At 37.4% G+C, this 20,121-nt stretch overlaps 2 protein-coding genes across 3 annotated transcripts; one reads left to right on the forward strand and one right to left on the reverse strand.

Moving 5' to 3' along the window:
* Positions 387-4,389, forward strand: LOC109841229 (reticulon-like protein B21). The gene is made up of 10 exons (XM_020410135.1): positions 387-1,094; positions 1,176-1,256; positions 1,355-1,420; positions 1,496-1,598; positions 1,681-1,755; positions 1,847-1,997; positions 2,089-2,158; positions 2,280-2,345; positions 2,799-2,921; positions 4,140-4,389. The coding sequence occupies exons 1-10, from the start codon at positions 680-682 to the stop codon at positions 4,373-4,375; spliced, it is 1,386 nt and encodes a 461-aa protein (XP_020265724.1). The 5' UTR covers positions 387-679; the 3' UTR covers positions 4,376-4,389.
* Positions 5,099-19,420, reverse strand: LOC109841230 (tRNA (adenine(58)-N(1))-methyltransferase catalytic subunit TRMT61A-like). Of its 2 annotated transcripts, none has more exons than XM_020410137.1 (4): positions 18,857-19,420; positions 7,416-7,865; positions 6,645-6,889; positions 5,099-5,535 (listed from the first exon to the last, which is right to left on the reverse strand). In XM_020410137.1, exons 2-4 carry the CDS (start codon positions 7,862-7,864, stop codon positions 5,306-5,308), a joined length of 924 nt encoding a protein of 307 aa, XP_020265726.1. In that variant the 5' UTR covers position 7,865; positions 18,857-19,420; the 3' UTR covers positions 5,099-5,305. The 2 variants fall into 2 exon arrangements, with proteins under 2 accessions (XP_020265726.1, XP_020265727.1); XM_020410138.1 differs by lacking the exon at positions 18,857-19,420 and adding an exon at positions 16,292-16,310.

Here is a 20,121-nt window from a genome sequence, read left to right on the forward strand (position 1 = left end):
AATATCCCCTCAAGTTACGAAGTTTATTTAGCTAATGGGGCAGGCTAGCTAGGGCAAGTTTGTTTCCTTTTTTTCCCAAGAGGAAACCCTGTCACAGTTCTGAAAAATGTCAGAACTATGACAGCTTTCAAGCCAAAACGTCTCTTAAAGAGATGTTTTGGCGGCTTTAAGAGGCGTTTTGGCTTGGAAGCTGACACAGTTGACATTTTTCAGAAATGTGGCAGAGTTTTCTTTTGGAAAAAAAAAAGGAAACAAACGGGAACTAATGGTCGACGTTATAAAGTCTTTCACATTTTGAAATTAGTCCCTCTGAATTTGAAATTTCAATTCAAAATATGAAAGATTCAAGGGACTAATAATCGAAGAAACCCTGAAGAACGCACGTGGTCGTTTTATGAGCTTAGCATTCTTCGTAAAGATTCGTCTTTGTCGGTGGCCAAATCACAATTGAATACATTGAGAGAAGATGGCTCTAAATTAAACAGTCGCATGCCCAAATTGTTAATTCCCTAAAACCCATCTCAAAAATTAACATATACTTCTCATTCCTCTCTCGATCGAGGAAGCCACCCAAAATTCCTGAAGCAGAAAAAGGAGAGAAACCCCATGAATCAAAATCCATAAAAACAAAGGGGGAGAAAAAAAAAAAGAAAAAAAAAAGAAAAGGGAGCGATAAAAGATGCAGCCAGGGGCAAAACGAAGAGCTAGAACAAATGGGGTCGCTCCTGGATCAATCTGGGATACGAGAATCAAGATGGATGAGATGGAGGGAGGCATCAAGGTCTTCAATGGCGAGTCCGAAGAAGACAACAACAACACCACCAATGCGGACGGCGAAGAAGAAGAAGGGGCCAAGGTCTTCACGAGGTTGAGAAGAGATCAGAGTGATGGAACTGGGAGTAAAGCTGGGAGGAGGAAGAGGAGAAATTGGAAAACCCCGGATAAGAACCCGGTTGAACTGATGAAGGAGGAGGAGGAAGAGGAGGTTGAGGGAGAAGTGAAGGACTTCGATGATAAAGAGATCGATTTGCCCAAACCCAAGGTTTTTGAAGTTGTAGAGAAGAAGCTTAATCAGGTTATTGAGCCAAAATCAAGTAAGTTTTGTTTATGGGTGCTCTTACTGGATTATGTTTTATCATCAATTTATGAGTTTTTGGCTTTTTTTTGCCCCCCAGTTGAAGTTCAAGAAGAGAAGAAGATACATCCAGTGATGGGTCGCAGTGAAGCTGAGCTTGATCCTATGAAGTCACAACAAAGTAAACTTGTTTTTTTTTTTGGGTGGTAATTCAATTGGGTTTTGTTCTATCATCAATTTATGAATTTTAGTTTTTTTTTTAAAAAAAATCCTTTTCAGTTGAGGTTGAAGATGAGACGGTTGATAATGGAGGATCAGAGGCTGCAAAAGCAATGCAGAGTATAGGTAATTTAATAAAATTTTATTAACATTCGAGGAAAATTTGGTGGAGTTAAAAAATTCACTGTTTGAAGTTTTCAGTTGATTTGGTAATGTGGAGGGATATATCGAAGTCAGCTTTTGTCTTTGGATTCGGTACCTTCATTCTCTTCTCTTCCTCATACACCAAAGATCTTGAAGTCAGGTAATTTCTTTTTCTCTCTCTCTAAGAAATATAAGTTATTAATTTCTTATCAACAACATTATCTCAAAGTTTCATTGTGCAGTCTTTTATCAGCAATTGCCTATCTGGGTCTTGTCTATTTGGCCTTAATTTTCCTCTACAAGTCCGTTTTCGGAAGGTAATAAAAATTTCACCTAAAAACCCCCATTAGATAATAAAAATTCCAGTCATGTTTTCCTGTTTTTAAAAAGTACCCTGTTTGAAAACAGGGGAGCTTTAAATGTGGAAGAGAGAGATGAGAGATATATAATTGGAGAAGAAGAAGCAATTTCAACTTTGAGATTTCTCCTTCCTTATGTTAATGAACTGCTTATAAAGATTAAAGCCTTCTTCTCTGGAGACCCTGCAACGACAATGAAGGTAAGAGAATTTCTTCAAGTCTATGCTCCCTTACTTTTTACCACAATTTGTAAAAAATACTAGAAATGGGTAAATTTTTTGGCAATGGCAGATGGCAGTGTTGCTGTTTTTAGTGGCCAAATGTGGGAGCTCCATCACTGTTTGGACACTGGCCAAACTTGGTAAGCTTTTGATTCTCTGCACTCTGTTGAAAACTTTATAGTGTTTCTTCAATTTGTTTTGCTGAGGGGAGAAAGAGATTTTTGGTTGATTTGTTTTTTGTTTGTTCTTATGATTCTGCAGCGTTCTTAGGCATTTTCACCATTCCAAAAATCTTGTCCTCTTATTCTCTCCAGCCGGCTAAATATGGTAAATGGAGTAAATTGTTAAACTTTATGGTAATTTCATATTAGACTAGTTTGTCCATTTTTGGTTTACTCTTGACCTTTTTTTTCACTTTTGTTAAGTGAAGTGTCAAATGAGGATTACTACATTTCTTTTCCACATGCATTAGGCAGCTTGAGTGTGATGGCACAACAGAAATTACTTAAAGCTTTTTGGCTAACATTATTAAGAAGATGTATTTTTAGAAAAAAAGCAAAACAAATGCCTTCATTTCATATATTATCCTTTGGAAAGTAATTACAGTGTGCAAACTATTCAATTCTATCTTAAAAATAAACAATTCCATGTATGATGTAAATCATTCAATTTTATCATTTAGTCGTCTAAGTTTTAGATTAAAGTGAAACTTACTTCCCCATTTCCCATTTCATAAAATTGGAATTGAATCTCACTTCCAAGAATTTTATTTTGTTGAAGGTAAAATTTGGGTGGAGAGATTCAGAGATGGATGGGGTTCATGCCCGCAGAAGAAAGCTGTTGCTGCACTGATCTTCATTCTTATATGGAGTGTCTTCTCTACTGTAGCAAGAATATGGGCTGGTAACTAAGCATCCTCCCCCATTATTAACTTGAACATTTATATCACATCATAAACATAATTATAGTGTGTTAATCATTTATGAATTCATACTAACTGATCAACTGGCTCTCTTTTCCTCTAGCAAGCAATCACTCTAGAGAATTTCGAGGTTAATAATACCAAAAGCTTGTTTCCAGCATCTCATACTGCTCCGATGGAAACAGTTTTTCATGAAGTAGTATGTAACAGAGTTTTTTTTTAATATTTGCAATATATTGCTATATGCACCATATCTTTGTGTTGACAAACCTCTACAATTTTACATTGACCAGCAGTAACAACTGTCCAATGACTCCAACTTAATGTAATTGTAACAACTAGCTAATTACTCCTAAGCAAGCTTGTGACCATTTTATACAGCCCTATATTTAATTCATACCACCAAACAACAAAAGGGCAAAAAAGACGCTCAGGGGCAGAGCCATTTAGGGGCCAAATGGCCCCCAGCCCCACCTTGGATTATGGGGGAATATGGTAGTATGCATCATTTGCTAATATGTATTTTAATATGTATTTTATAGGGGCTAAAATTGTATAATGTATTTCTCTTTTATAATACCTCTTTGACTCTTTTCTTCACTCTCTCTTGAAATTTTTTGAGTCCGATTTCGAGTCTCATATTTCCTAATCTAGTTTATTCTATGTCGAAGTACTACACTAATATCCCAAAACATAGTAAGTTTTAGTTAATATAGATGATTTTAATGGTCAACATTCACTAATTGTTGTTTCTCTTTGGGTAGAGATAATTTTACTAATTTAAACTTCTGTGGTGGATTAGACTTGTTCATGTATCTTTTGATATATTAGTAAAATAGTATTGCAGTTTTCGGGTTTGATAAAGATTTGCATAATATTATGGACAATTCATGAAATGTTGAGCTGTTGACATTTGTTTGGAGTTGTATTCATTTGTGAGTGTTTGGTGTATTTCATTTTGAGTTACGGAATGATTTCTAGAAATGAAGGCAAGAAAAGTGCTATTGTAAACAGTATTATTATAATTATAAATATGATTCTGAGAATCTTATTATATAATGATGTCAAGATACTAACCAGTTGTGTTAATAATGATATAGATCATGTTTGCTTATTGTTCGGGACCCACTTGCCGAAATTCCTGGCTTCGCCACTGAAAGCAAATCCTCATATTCATTGGAATTTTCCTTTTTGTACAGTGTTCATGCTGATTGTGGCTGTTAAACTCTACCAACAGTGTACAACAATAGAGCGGAACTTGAAGGATCATCAACAACAACAAGAGCTGGAGAAGACAGCGCTAGAGGAGCAAGAAAAGGAACAAGAACACTCATCAAACGCAGGGTTATTAAAGAGCGCAGGCAAGCGTCCCCACCACCAACAAAAGGGCGCTGGGCCCAAAAGAGAGATGATAAAGGTGAAGAAATTGACATAGAAACAAAACGAGAAAGAGAAAGGCGCGAAGGGGGGGGGGGGTTTAGTTGCCGTCCGATTCAGATAGATGATATAGATGTCCAGCTAGCCAGCGCAGCGCAGTGGGAGGAATTTATTTGTTTTTTTTTTCTCTACGTACCGTCTGCATGTGATACCTAACCTTTCTTTATTGTGTATAGACGTTAGACTACCGTTTTTAAATCGGTGGTGGGATGTGAAAAAAAAAAAGTTGTGGTAAAACTTCAATTGTTACTGCTTTGGGAGGTGATATGTTTGCATGAAGAATATCGAAACGAAAGGAGAAAAACAGTAAATAGATGGACGCCAGCATGTTTAAGTAAACGCTCAAAAGAGGAGGTAAAGGATTTTTCTTTTTTTTTAAATCGTCGATTTTAAGTCGTCTGGGCAAGATATCCGAAGAATTTGCTAACCGGAGGATGCAAATGTACACGAAGAGGAAGTCGGAGGAGGAGATCAGAGATGGGACTTGAAGACGAAGTGAATGTCTTCTGAACGAAGGGGTCGCGCATACTCCGATCAGATCATCTTCTCGTCTTCCTTCTAATAAAAATAGACCGATCATCTTTCACTTGAAGTGGAACTGCGAATTCGGATGCAATTATTGATGCATCGCTCGATGTTTTGCTCATGCACATCGATGACGATTAGTTTGCACTGCTAGCTTTGCAAGTAGTGGCATGAGCACGGTAGCAATAGAGCAAAGTCAAAATAAACCTGGCTGTAGAAATCTATAACTATAATTGAAAGATATAATCTGTAACAGACAACTGGAACTAAGATTGACTCGGTTTATTTCCTGTTTAGTTACAAAATTATAACTAGCCTCAGAATACTTCTTCTGATGCCACATCCTACACGATCATACGGATGAACTAGTGCAAGAAATAATAGAATCCAAAAATTGTAATACTTAATTACATTCAAGCCTAGCAAATGTTAAGTAGCCAGTGTGCCCCTTCGTCTCTCTGCACGGTCTAGCCATAATCGAGCTAGGTTTCTCCGTGCTTCCATAGTTTTCCTCGCTCTGCCTTCGTTTGCGAGGGAGAGAACCCACAGGCGAACCTTTACTGTCGTCGTCGACCCTTAGCCTCTCCTCTCGAATTTCATATGTTCGGAGGAGTATCTCAAAGGTCCTTATATCTGCGTTAATGAACAAGGTACATTGGATCAATGCTGTGCAGATTTAAAAGGTTCATGGGAAATTTGTCATTAGCTTACTCAACTTCCAATTGCTTTATGGTAAATTTCAGAAAGCCCCTTAACCGTTGGTGTTTTTTTGCATAAAACCCCTAAAGCTTGTAAATTAGATAACATCACCCGAACTTCTTTCACCGAAGTACCATGACCAACGGCATTTAGTTAGCACCAACGTTGCTCCTATATACTTAATATATCTGCTGTATAACTCTTTTCAGGTTGGGTAGTCTAGAGTGATAAGATTAATTTACACTGTGTACCCCTCACGATAACACCGTTTATAAAAATTTCCAATAGCGGTGCTTTTTTTTTTGGTGGGGTAGGGGCACATAAGTTTGAAGGTTCAGGCTACTTTATAAAGTTGGGAGGCTTTTTGCAAAAAACCCAAAGTTCCGGAGAGGGGGTTTGTGAAATTTATCCTTCATCTACTTGGAATTTAAAGATAGGTCTGAAGGTAAAATGCTAGTCCAAACCTAATAATGTCACCACCTATGTTAAGGAGTACGGGTGCAGACATGGACAAGGGTGCAGATGCAGGGCACAACAAATTTGTAGAAGGTAGGATACTAGACCACAACTATAAATATACACATGGAAGTTAAAAATATATATAAGATCAATATTGTTCTTTCATTAACATGTCATAAGAACTTAAACTCCTATAAATTTTTTACGTTTCTTTTATTTAGTAAATTATAAATTGAAAAACCGCTCATTTTTTAACTAAATATCCAAATGACCCTTATAAGCATACTTATGACGTGGGTATGTGCTGAAGTGAACTCGGCCCGAGTCCAACGAGTAGCGAAAAGTTGAGGTTTAAGTGTAAGATATATGCCCAAGAAGCATATCACGTGTGTTTTAAACTAAAATATGAATTATATAATTGAATACACAACTGAATAGATGTCTGTATATATTCAATAAGTGTCTAGGGAGTGTGGGACACGGATACGGGAAGTGTGGGACGCAGATACGGGAGTCCAGGTAAAGTGTCCGGGAAACTTAGGTCACCACTGTAAGGTGTATATATAAAAAGGGAGAGAAGTCACCTGTAAAATTTGATCGCAAAGTCTCACATGAGCGCTGCACTTGTTCAATACATGGAGAAAATGAGCACACAATGCCATCTTGCTTCAACATTCTTGCAACAGACGGCAATGCTAACCAAGGCTGAGGAAGGTCCAGGAATACCGAGTCAGCAGCACCACAGAATTCCTCGGGGAATCCCTCCCCTTGAATGTCTCGAACTGATACTGTTATCAAGCTGCTCATTCCATTCTTCTCAAAATCATCCCTGCGAAGATGAAAACCCATATTACATATCATCAACAAATTGATAATTCTTGATTCTTCTCAAAATCACCCCTGCAGAGATGAAAATGCATATTACATATCATCAACAAATTGATAATTCTTGATAATGGATACAGTCGGACGTTATCAAATTACTACTGAAACTAGGTACACAGTTTCTTTTGCGACTGATCAACACTAGGATAACCATTTTTCTGGATAAAAGAGTTCGAACAACTTATCAATTAATTTAGAATTATGTGATACTCCACTGTTGCTAAATCAACTAAGCAGCATTACATTGTTCATAGGATGTCCGATTACGTGCAGAAGCACAAGCATTCTTCTAAAGCATCACTAGGATAACATAATTGAGGATATTAATATTAAAATGGCTACCTATGTTCATTGGTCCTGCAAATTGGTGAAATAGTGCCGATAGCTATTTAGATTGAATATTACTAACAAAATAATATTGACCATAAGAATGATACTAAGACCAAATATTGCAATATCTGAAAGCTTACCTAGCCAAGGCTGCCCTTTGCTCATGAAAATCAAATGTGTGAACATGACCTGAAGGTGCAACAGCCCTAGCAAGAGAGGTTGTAAGGGACCCACTTCCCGTGCCCGATTCAAGAACCAAACAGCCAGGGACTATTTCCAGATAGGTAACCACAAAGCTGATATCCGCAATGTATAAAATCTGAGTCCTGTGGCTCAAGACCAAAGTCCACAACTCAGGTGTGGGGGCTAAAAGATAGACGAACCCACCCTTATTGCTTAGTACCTTGCATCCAAAAGACTTCCCTATCCAATCTGAATGCTTGAAAACCCCGAATCTATTTTGAAACTCTGAGCCATTAGTTACTTTAATAGCCTTCATGTTGTCATGCCTTTCGTACACAATAACCAAATCTCCATCACAGATGCAACGTTGAAAACAATTCCTTTTTGATTGATCAAAGGGCAACATCCTGTCAATAACATTAAAAAAGAAAACTCTTTTAATAATGCAAGCTTTTTTACCTTTGTCAAAACCTAACATGGTGCATTGATAATAAAGAATCAATTGCAACTTTATTTCTAATAACCTAGCAATGCTTGTTGTTAAGTGTCAAGTTTGGTTGATATACATTCCATGGTGGAATCCATGAGGGGATGTTTCAAAATGAACTAACATCAAACACCTTTCACGAAGAACTTACAAGGGCTAAAAAAATTCTAAAAAGTTAAAATGAAGAAAAATTAAGGTTTATCCACAACGCAACTCTCAATTAAATAACTCAAAAAATAAAAAATATCAAATAAATGACTATAAATTTGGTGATTTAACAAGAAAAAAGTAACAAATTGCAAGCTCTTAATTTGACCTGTTTAAAATTTTTAAATCTTGAGATATATTGGATTTTTGGGGACTTTTATGGTTTGTTCAAGTATTTGGATGTTGTGTTGGATTGCATAGCTATGCTGGATTTGTAGATGTGAATAGAATAATAAAACGTTGACTGGAAAATTTGACTGCATCCCATTGGAAATTTGATTTGGCATCCTATGTAGTGTACGTAAAACTTTAGATTGTGATAATTCAGATAGCATATTGATGGCCAAATATTCTGAAGATTTAGCAAGATCGACTCAAATGAAAATATGCAAAATACTCCTGCATTGAATCCGATTATGTATTATTTGTAGTAGGTCAATACGTAATCGAAAGCAAGTATGCCATCCAATATCAAATATAAGACAACAATATGAGTGATCACCTCTCCGAATGAAGTTTCATTTTTGTTTTCATCACTAATTTAAAACAAGGTTATTCAAATAACATATAGCTCGCAAATGAAAAAATAAATTATGTAGACAAAGATCAGTGTGTTAACGGCAAGTGCCTCTATTGTATACTAATTCATCCTTGTGGCTATCAATAAACTGGTACGTCAAACATACACGTACATGACATATGCCTAAATCATCTCGACCAGTTCTCCCTCCATCATCTTATTCTCAACTACAGCTTCCCTTAGATCCATACAGACGAACTCATTGTAAGTTACCCCATATTTAACCTAAATGCTACTCCATATACACATTCTCATATCTTTGACACTCACTCTGATTTAGCAGAAAAGAAGAACAAGAAACTTAGAATTTAAACATGCATATCATGTTAGGATGTAAGTGGCAAGGTTTCAAAAACATGGTTAATCAGATTATGCGGCGATTGATCAGATTACGCGAAATTGCACACACACACACATATATATATATATATATATATATATATATATATATATACATCTATATGTATACATATTTTTTTTTTGAAAGATAAGTAAAAATTCCATTAAAGCCAAATACAAGTACAGAGATACAAACATGGCTATGCAACACTGGAAAACTAAACTAGGAACTATAGAGAGGGGAGAGGACCCTGGCCGTCACCCTCAACTAGAGAGACCCAGTAAGCATCCAACGCTACCAAAAGCCACATAATACATAATAGGAAATGGATATGCTTGGTACCAAGCACAAATTTTATGCTTTATAGTGAGATGTCCTATTCTCATCCACTCATTTTAATTCCCAACCACTCCCCAACCCATGTGAATGTGAACCCCAATTTTAATGAGTGAAGGAGAACATGGCATCTCACTTCCAAGGACAAAAACTTGTGCTTGGTACCAAGCATACTCATCTCTCTCTTTATATATGTATACATGATCGGCCCAGGGGATAGGCGGGATAAGCCTTTGCCTAGGGCCCAAAAAAACAGGGCCCCCAATGTAATAATTCTAAGTTTTAGATAGATATATATGTGGAAAAGTAAGAGGACTTTTGTGCAAAATTGTTAGAGGGTTCTAATAGCATAAAGAATTCCTATAAATACACAAAACTCTACCCTATCTTCCGTCAGCCTCTTCCTCCCGTCCCTATCTCGCCGCTCTCACATAAAAAAAGAGAGAAAACCCTAGGTCTCTCTCTCTCTGACCTCTCTTCTTCCTCCCGTCCTTGTCTCGCCGCACAGCAAAAAAAAAATCAAGAATGGGGGGCCGATCATCTAGGGAAATTTATGTGAACACATTTTGATGTCAGAGGTAATTTAATAACAATTTTTACATAGAATTTCCAATTAACTGTGGAAAACAATGTCTATGTCAATTAACTGTTGTTGGATCACAATTTAATTGTTTATTGAATAGGAAGAAGAGATAAAAGTGCATCTTTTAGGATTCAAGCGTGTTGATCTGAAATTTGTTTGAAGTGCAGCTATTCAAATTTCAAGATAATTTTATAACTTTATAAATTATAATTTTTGTTGATCTTATGTATTTTAGTATTTGTATATAACTTTTTGTTGATCTGAAATTTGCATTGTTGATTGATCATATTTTTTCAGCGTTTATCATGCTTCCTAGAAAGTATAGTTTTGGATATGAAAAAATAAAAAAGAAACAAAAATTGGAAAAATTGAAAATTTTTCAAGCAGGAGCGTTGGATAAGTTTTTTAGTAGTAGACATACAGAGCATGATAACGAATAACATAATAATGAAGAAAATCAAAATGAAGAACAAAAAAATGATATGAATATTGAAGAACCTACTGAACACAATATGAATATTGAAGAACCTGCAGAAGATGATAGAAACATTGAAGAACCTACTTAACTTAGCATTGAGAATGTCAATGAAAACATGAATGTTGACGATCCAGCAAACTGGGGCAATATTGATCAAAAATTGATGTTGACGATCCAGCAAACTGGGGCAATATTGATCAAAAATTGAGAGATCTTTTAGTAGAAAGAGGACCCAAAAGAGTTGTTATTGATTTTATCAAAAATTGAGAGATCTTTTAGTAGAAAGAGGACCCAAAAGAGTTGTTATTGATTTTCCTAAAGATAATGAAGACAGACATTTCTTTTCCGCTCATTACACTCGACAATGGTTAAATGGAGAGAAACATGATAGGAGATGGCTAATATATTCAACTTTTTTGAATGTGGTATTTTGCTTTTGTTGCAAATTATTTAGAAAAGATGGAAACAAGAATCAAATAGGTTCTTTGGTTAATGAAGAATTTAAAAATTGAAAGAATCTTAGTCATAGACTTCAAAGTCATGAAGGGAGTAGTGAGCATATAAGTTGCATGAGAAGTTGGATTGAATTGGAAATGAGATTGCGTAGTATTAAAACAATTGATAAAAGTGTGCAAGAAATGTAGAAATATTAGGATTCATTGTAAATAGGAGTTAGTTAGGATTTATTTCTTTGTTATAATTAGTTTCTATTTTTAGAGGATCTGAATATTATTTTCAAATCCTATATAGTTGTACATATCTTCTATGATAGGTTAGTTGCTATTTTAGAGGGATTCCATCCCTGTAATCAAGGAACCATATTCAGCTCCTTAGGTGTATAAAGGGCCTTTGTGCGCAACTCCATTGGAATAAGAAATAACATATATTTCCATATGGTATCAGAGCTAAACTGAAACCCTAATCAGCCTCTTCCTCTCAATCCTAAAGTCCGACATGGCCGCCGAAACCCAATCCCAATCTGAAGTCACATCCAATCCAAAGCAATCTCTCAAATCACCATGGAAACTCTGATAGTTTTCTTCCCATTACAGTCCATAAATTAAATGGCCACAATTTCCTCCAATGGTTACAGTCTATTATGTTGTACATATGTGGGCGAGGCAAGGATGATCACCTCACGGGGCTGTTGCTGCTCCTAAACCGGATGAGCCCAGTTTTAAAACCTGGAAATCCGAAAATAGTATGGTGATGGCATGACTAATCAGTTCCATGACCATAGAAATCGGGGGAAATTTTCTTCTCTACTCAACTGCAAAAGAAATTTGGGATGCTGCCCGAGATACGTACTCTAGCAACGACAACACTGCAGAATTATTCGTCATTGAAAGCACTCTCCATGATTTACGTCAAGGAGAATTATCCGTCACTGCCTATTACAATTTACTGACTCGGTACCAGCAACAGTTAGATCTTTACGAAGTCCATGAGTGGAAGTGCCCTGAAGACCAGACTAAAATTCAGAGAATGGTAGAGATAAAAAGAATATTCAAGTTCCTTATGGGACTAAACAAGGATCTGGATGAAGTCCGAGGACGAACTCTAGGAACCAAACCACTGTCATCAATCAGGGAAGTCTTTTCAGAGGTCCGAAGAGAAGAAAGCCGAAAGAAAGTCATGATGGGAACATCCCCTTCAAACCCACAGGTTGACAGATCCGCTCTTGCTGCACGAGGACCCGCATATCACAACTCAAATTCACAGCCAGGAGGGAATCACTCATCATCAAATGAAAACAGGCCCAGAAGTGGAAGGCCCTGGTGTGACCACTGCAGCAAATTGGGACATGTCCGGGATACCTGTTGGAAGCTGCACGGGAAGCCTGTCGATTGGAAACCAAAACGCATGGCTAATGACTATGAAAGCTGTGGACACTTGGTTTTCACAACTGATCCTCCTCAGACCGAGACACGTCCATTCAGCAAAGAACAGATGGAGATGCTGCAAAAGATGTTTAACTCAATGCAACAATCCTCCTCTCTGATTTCTTCAACCTCAAGTACAGGAAATATTGCTCAAACAGGTATTCAACCAACAGCCTTTACTGTTTTAAATGAATCTTCACAATCCTGGATAGTGGATTCCGACGCCTTAGATCACATGACATGAAACTCACAGTTGTTTGATGATCTAAAACCGTACTACTCAAACTTATTTGTTCGTATTGCCGATGAAAGCAGCTCCAAAGTAATAGGCCTCAGCTCCATCATAGTGTCACCGAATATCACTCTCAAATCAGTCCTCTTTATTCCTAATCTCACTTGCAATTTATTATCTGTTAGTAAACTCACTCAGGATAGTGTCACCGAATATCACTCCAAACATTTCTGGGGAGATGCAATTCTCACTGCTACCTATCTCATTAACCGGATGTCATCTTGTGTCTTGAAATTCAAGTCCCCATGTCAGGTTCTTCTACAATCCTTCCCTCACACTCACCTCATCTTAGATATATCTCCCAAAAATTTTGGGAGTACAGTCTTCGTTCATGTTCATCCACATCACAGAAGCAAGCTTGACACCAAAGCCTCCAAATGCATCTTTCTCAGCTATTCTCCAAATCAAAAAGAGTATAAATGTTATGACCCTTCTGCACGGAAATTTTTCACCTCCATGGATGTCACTTTCTTTCAAAACAGACCATTCCTCACGGTTGTTAGGGGGGAATATGACAGAACATCCTCTTATGAGTGAAGGTATTCACACTGAGCCAATTCAATCCCAAGTCCTTTCTTCAATTCCTACCGAAACAACCCAAATAGCTCCAATTCTATCCTCACATGTGCCTGAAACTGTCCAAACTGGTTTCACTCAACCTTCAGCAGACCAAACTTCACCAACAGAACCAAGAAACACACATCTTAGTCCTAAAAAAGAACCCCTTGTCTATTCTCGAAGAAGGAAACAGGATAAGGAAGTACAAACTGTACAATCCCAATAGTGCCACGAGTCTCAACCGAGTCCCACTCCTGACGAATCTCAAGGTATGCTTCCTAGTGAGTCTACTAATGTTGATAATTCGAAACTACCTATTGCTCTAAGGAAGGGGGTTCGGACCTGCACTTCACATCCAATAAAAAAATTCATATCTTATAAGGAATTGTCACCCAATTACCGTGTGTTTGTGTCTAGACTTGATGAAATTTAGGTTCCCACCTCTGTTCATTAGGCTCTAGAAATCCCAGCGTGGAAGGATGCCACATTTGAAGAAATCAAGGCTTTAGAGAAGAACCAAACATGGGAGATTACAGCTCTTCCTCCAAAAAAAGGAACAATAGGCTGCAAATGGATCTTCTCTGTTAAATATAAGGCTGATAGACAGTTGAGAGATACAAGGCGCGTTTTGTCACGCCCCGCTTCCTAAAATACCCGGGAATCGGAACGTGAACAAGCCCGCGACGTATTAGACTGAGAAGAGATAAGTGCTAGACCCCGTCTTCTCAATCTAATACGCTAAGCGTCTGGAATTAATACAATACGAAGTCACATGTCCCCGATCACAGATAGCAAGAATATAATGAACAACCCAGAACTGAAATAATCCATATCATAAAGAAATACCATCCGAGACATCAAAATACGGGTCAAACGTGCCCTTATACAAATATGAACAAGAGAATGCTGGAAAGATACAAAATTCATCGTTCAAGCAGGAATGAAAAAGAAACTACAAAAGTTAACTGGAACCATCAAAGAATAGGCTTCGAGCTCCTACCTTCTGCATCCGTCTACAAGAAACACTCCTGCTGAGAAATCCTACTGGGATCCTTGCTGATTTCTCAGGCTGACCTGTTCTTGCCTCTAAGTCTGACCGTACACCAGAGATAAACAGGTGTACCGTCAGGTGCATGGCGCACTGCAAGAGCCGAGCCCCGATAAAAGAAAATAGAAAATCGAAACAGGAAATCCAATGGCGAAAATACGATACGATAACAGAATAACAAAAGAACGTACAACTGAAATCCACCAATCAACAATGAAAATAGCTACTAAATCATGATAACATAAAGCATCCAAAATCGATCAGGTACGAGTCATGGCAGCTAACGATCAGAATCTCAAAAAGCAACAAGGGCATACACTAGATGAATTAATACTTAAAATCTATAACAAGAGCGTAGTACGTCGAGCGAAATAATCTCAAACAAGGAAAACCCTCATGTATATACGCATATGTCTTCAAATTAATAGATAATAAATATTAACCAGCTGATCATGTATGAACAAGAAACAAGCAACTGTCGGCTAACATCTCACAATAATCCCATTACGACTAAGCAGCAGCAACAAGGTCATCAGTAACTAGCGCATTCTAAAACTCACTGGTCTCACATCTCACATAAAAGTCAATGCTCATATCACCGGATAACTGACTGTTCAACAAATCGCTCTACCGCGCATCCAATACGCGCTACACGAATCGGTCAGAGGACTACACGCAATCCGGATCTCGGCCTGGTCCGAACTCAGGGAAAGCTCAAGGTGAGCGAAACAAGTCACAGGACTAAAAGTGACTACATCGAAATTCACTTTAGACAGCAAACAAACGCAAACCCACTGACTACACGAATTCATCCGCGTTGGGCTGGAAGATACATCAACAGTCACAATCCAAAGCACATGAACATTAAACTTCCTCAATCCGCACTCTTCTCGTTTTCTTAAGTCCAACGCATAATCCTCAATTGAAACTCGGGTTCACCACGCTAAAACTCAGTCAACACACCACACATCAGTCAGCTAAGTCTGTTCATCGACGCACGAGGCCACTAAGTACATGAGCTACTAAGGGTTCTCAAAAGCAACAGGATAAACAAACATAAGAGACATGTCAAATACATTAATCAAATGCAAAACGTGAAATATGATTCGTAAACAGTAATAAAACATACATGGCAGTATCAGGTTCAGCCAAACGATCTTTGTTATCCAGCCATCTATAACTATTCATATAAAATCATAAATTACTTAAATCTAAATAGATAATTATGCTATTGCGAATATTCCTTTAAATCATCATAATTAATCAAATATAATTCTTTTGCCGAAAATAATTCTTTTAAATTATTAATAATTTTTCTAAATGATCCGTTCTCAACAACATTCTTTTAATTAATATAATTATGACCAAAAGATTCCACTTACCAGAAGATAAATTCTTTTAAATTCATCAATAAATTATTCTAAAATAATCTTTTCTAAAATAAATTCTTTTTAATTATATAAATTCTCCTAAATTGGTTCCAAATGATCAAAAATAATTTCTTTTCTCATCATAATTAATCTAAAATAATTTCTTTTTCCAAATAAATTCTTTTAATTTCAATATAATTATCTACAAAGATTTCGCTAGACCGGAATTAAATTCTTATAGAATCATTAATAATTTTCTCCCAAAATGAATCCATTGCCCAGAAAATAACTTTTAATTTATTGTATTACTATAATATCCAAATAATCTTTAGCAAAATTTCTTTGCCCTTTCAAAAATATCTCAATAATTAATATAATATGAAAATCGTCAAAATATCCATTTCATCACATACGACTCCATAAATACATATCATACCGCCCTTTTACGAATATAACCACTCAGTAATTATCTCATCATATTACAACTAATATCACCATCTAACAGCAACTCACCCAGATAATAAGCAGTGCCTGAATCTATGCAATTAAGTAAATAACATGCATATAAATAATAAAATGGAAATCAAATCGAAGCGGGATCTTGCACATAATAATCTAATGACAAATATAAGGATTGGAACGAAACAAAATAAGGATGCGGGAATCTTTGCCTCGGGTTGTGTCGAACGGATCGACCTGAGCGGTGCGGGTCCGATAATGCTGACGTGGGTCTGAAGAGCGTCGTCGGGGACTAAAGGGACGGCGAGGGGTGTCCGACGAACGGGGCAAGTAGGTCGACGGCGCTCGAGCAGGCGACGGGCACTATGAATGTTGCGTGGTTTGGAGAGGAGAGGCCGGGGTGGAGTGCTGACGCGGACGCGGGATTGAAGGCTGGGGTAGCGGCGCTCTGGGCTGTCGAGGCCAGTCAGGGCGAGAGCAGCAGCGGCGAGCTGGGCGGAGCAGGCGGCTCAGGCCGCGGGCGCTGCAGATCTGGACGAGGTGATCCGCTGTTGTGGGGTTCGTCGGAGCTGCGGGTGGGCCGGTTGTGGGCTGCAAGGCGGGCGGACAAGGAGTGGAGAAATATGGAGGAGGAGGTGGTGCGGCTTGGTGGCGATCGAGGGGAAGAAGCAGCGGCGGTTCGTCGGGTCTCGGGCGCGGTGCTGAAGGAGGTAAGCGGCAGCGGGCTCGACGCGGACAGTGGGGGCGAGAAGGAGAGGGGGACGGCGAGGCGAGCAGTGCACCGGGCGATGGTTCGAAGGAGGCGGAGGCCAGGAGTGCGGTGGCATTGGAAGAGAGAGAAACTGAGGGAGGAGACGAGAGAAATAGGGAGGCGGCGGATTCGTGAGCAGTAGAGGGAAATTGAAAACATGTAGCATATATATATATATATTATATAAATAATATTAGGGTTAGGGTTTAAGGTTTAAAAATAATTAAAATAATTCTTTTGAATAATTTAAAATTAAACCTAATTAGCATAATAATCATCTACAATTAAAAACGTACCATGTTGAGCTAATAAAATATTTGATACGAAATAGTGACCGAAAAAATACTGCCATATTGTATAAAATTAAACAAGAATAATTAATAATAAAAATATTTTTACTTTAAATTTAAAATATAAATAATTATGAGGNTCTATAACAAGAGACGTAGTACGTCGAGCGAAATAATCCAAACAAGGAAACCCTCATGTATATACCATATGTCTCAAATTATAGATAATTAAATATTAACCCTGATCTATGTATGAAAAGAAACACAACTGTCCTACATCTCACAATAATCCATACCTAGCACAGCAACAAGGTCATGTAACTAGCCATTCTAAAACTCACTGGTCCACATCTCACATAAAGTCAACGCTCATATCACCGGATAACTGACTGTTCACAAATCCTCTACGCGCATCCAATACCGCTACACGAATCGGTCAGAGGACTACACGCAATCCGATCTCGGCCTGGTCCGAACTCAGGCAAAGCTCAGGTGACGAAACAAGTCACGGACTAAAGTGACTACACGAATTCACTTTAGACCAACAAACCAACCCCAGTGACTACACGAATTCATCGGCGTGGGCTGGAAGATACATCAACAGTCACATCCAAGCACATGAACATTAACTTCCTCATCCCAACTCTTCTCGTTTTCTAAGTCAACCATAATCCTCATTGAAACTCGGGTTCACCACCTAAACTCAGTCAACACACTCACACATGTCACTAAGTCTGTTCATGACGCACGAGGCCACTAAGTCATGAACTACTAAGGGTTCTCAAACACAACATGGATAACACATAACAGACATGTCAAATACATTAAATAAATGCAAAACGTGAAATATGATCGTAAACAGTAAAAACATACTTGCAGTCAGGTTTCACCAACATCTTGTTATCCAGCCATCTAAACTATTCATATAAAATCATAAATTACTTAAATCTAAAATAGATAATTATCTTTGCGAATAAATTCCTTTAAATCATCATAATTATCAAAAATATAATTCTTTTGCCGAAAATAATTTCTTTTAAATTATTATAATTTTTCTAAATGATCCGTTCTCAAACAAATTCTTTTAATTAATATAATTATCCAAAAAGATTCCACTACCGAAATAAATTCTTTTAATTCATAATAATTATTCTAAAATAATCTTTTCTCAAAATAAATTCTTTTTAATTATTATAAATTCTCTAAATTGGTTCCATGATCAAAATAATTTCTTTTCTCATCATAATTAATCTAAAATAATTTCTTTTTCAAAATAAATTCTTTTAATTTAATATAATTATCTAAAAGATTTCGCTACCGAATTAAATTCTTTTAAATCATTATAATTTCCCAAAAATGAATCCATTGCCGAAATAAACTCTTTAATTTATTTATTACTATAATATTCCAAAATAATCTTTACAAAATTTCTTTCTTTCAAAATATCTCATAATTAATTATAATATAATCGTCAAAATATCATTTCATCACATACGACTCATAATACATATCATACCCCCTCTTTACGAATATAACCACTCAGTAATTATCTCATTATTACCACTAATATCACTCATCAACCAAACCACGCAGATAATAACAGTCTAATCTATGCAATTAATAAATACAGATATAAATAATAAAATGGTAAATCAATCGAAGCGGGATCTTGCACATAAATAATCTATGACAAATATAAGGATTGGAACGAAACTAAATAAGGATCGGGATCTTGCCTCGGGTTGTGTCGAACGGATCGACGCTGACGGTGCGGGTCGAATCTGACGTGGGTCTGAAGAGCGTTTGTCGGGACTCCGGCGAGGGGTTGTCCGACGACGGGGCAGTAGGTCGACGGCTCGAGCAGCGACGGGCACTATGATGTGCGTGGTTTGGAGAGGAGAGGCCGGGGTGGAGTGCTGACCGGCGCGGGGATGAAGGCTGGGGGTGAGGCGGCGCTCTGGGCTGTCGGAGGCCAGGTCAGAGGGCAGCAGCGGCGAGCTGGCGGAGCAGCGGCTCAGGCGGCGGGCGCTGCAGATCTGGACGAGGTGATCGTGTTGTGGGGTTCGTCGGAGCTCGGGTGGCGGTTGTGGCTGCAGGCGGCGGACAGGGTGGAGAATATGGAGGAGGAGTGGTGCGGCTGGTGGCGATCGAGGGGAGAGAGGCAGCGGCGGTTCGTCGGGCTCGCGCCGGTGCTTGAGGAGGTAGCGCAGCGGGCTCGACGCGGACAGTGGGGGCGAGAAGGAGAGGGGACGGCGAGGCGAGCACGTGCACGGCGATGGCGTTCGAGAGGCGGAGCCGGAGGTCGGTGCAGATTGCGAAGAGAGAGAACGAGGGAGGAGAGAGAGAAATAGGGAGGCGGCGGATTCGTGAACAGTAGAGGGAAATTGAAAACATGTACATATATATATATATATATATAATATATTAGGGTTAGGGTTTAGGTTAAAATAATTAAAATAATTACTTTTGAATACTTTAAAATTAAACTAATTACATAATAATCATCTACAATTAAAAACGTACATGTTGAGCTAATAAAATATTTGATACGAAATAGTCGAAAAATACTCATATTGTATAATTAAACAAGAATAATTAATAATAAAAATATTTTTACTTAAATTTAAAATTAAATAATTATGAGACAATTATACACACAGTAAAACGTACTAGTTATACTAATACGATAGATAATATGTAACAATAGAAATAATACAATAAATTATACCAAAAATACGTAATTAATAATACTATGTATTATATGAAATAATTTGTAATAATTTTAATAATACAATATATTATTTAAAATATTACATAATAGTATTGATAACATAATAAATTAATTTCAGAAATTTTTATCACACAAAATAAATTTATAAATATCAAAATCATTTAAATAAATATATAATCAGATTTTTAAATCATAGAAAATTATACAAAATCGAGAAAATACAAATACTCTTTTTAAGAATAATAATTAAATATTTTAAAATACCAAAAA

This window comes from Asparagus officinalis, chromosome 5 (genome assembly GCF_001876935.1).
Source record: "Asparagus officinalis chromosome 5, Aspof.V1, whole genome shotgun sequence".
Lineage (NCBI taxonomy): Eukaryota > Viridiplantae > Streptophyta > Magnoliopsida > Asparagales > Asparagaceae > Asparagus > Asparagus officinalis.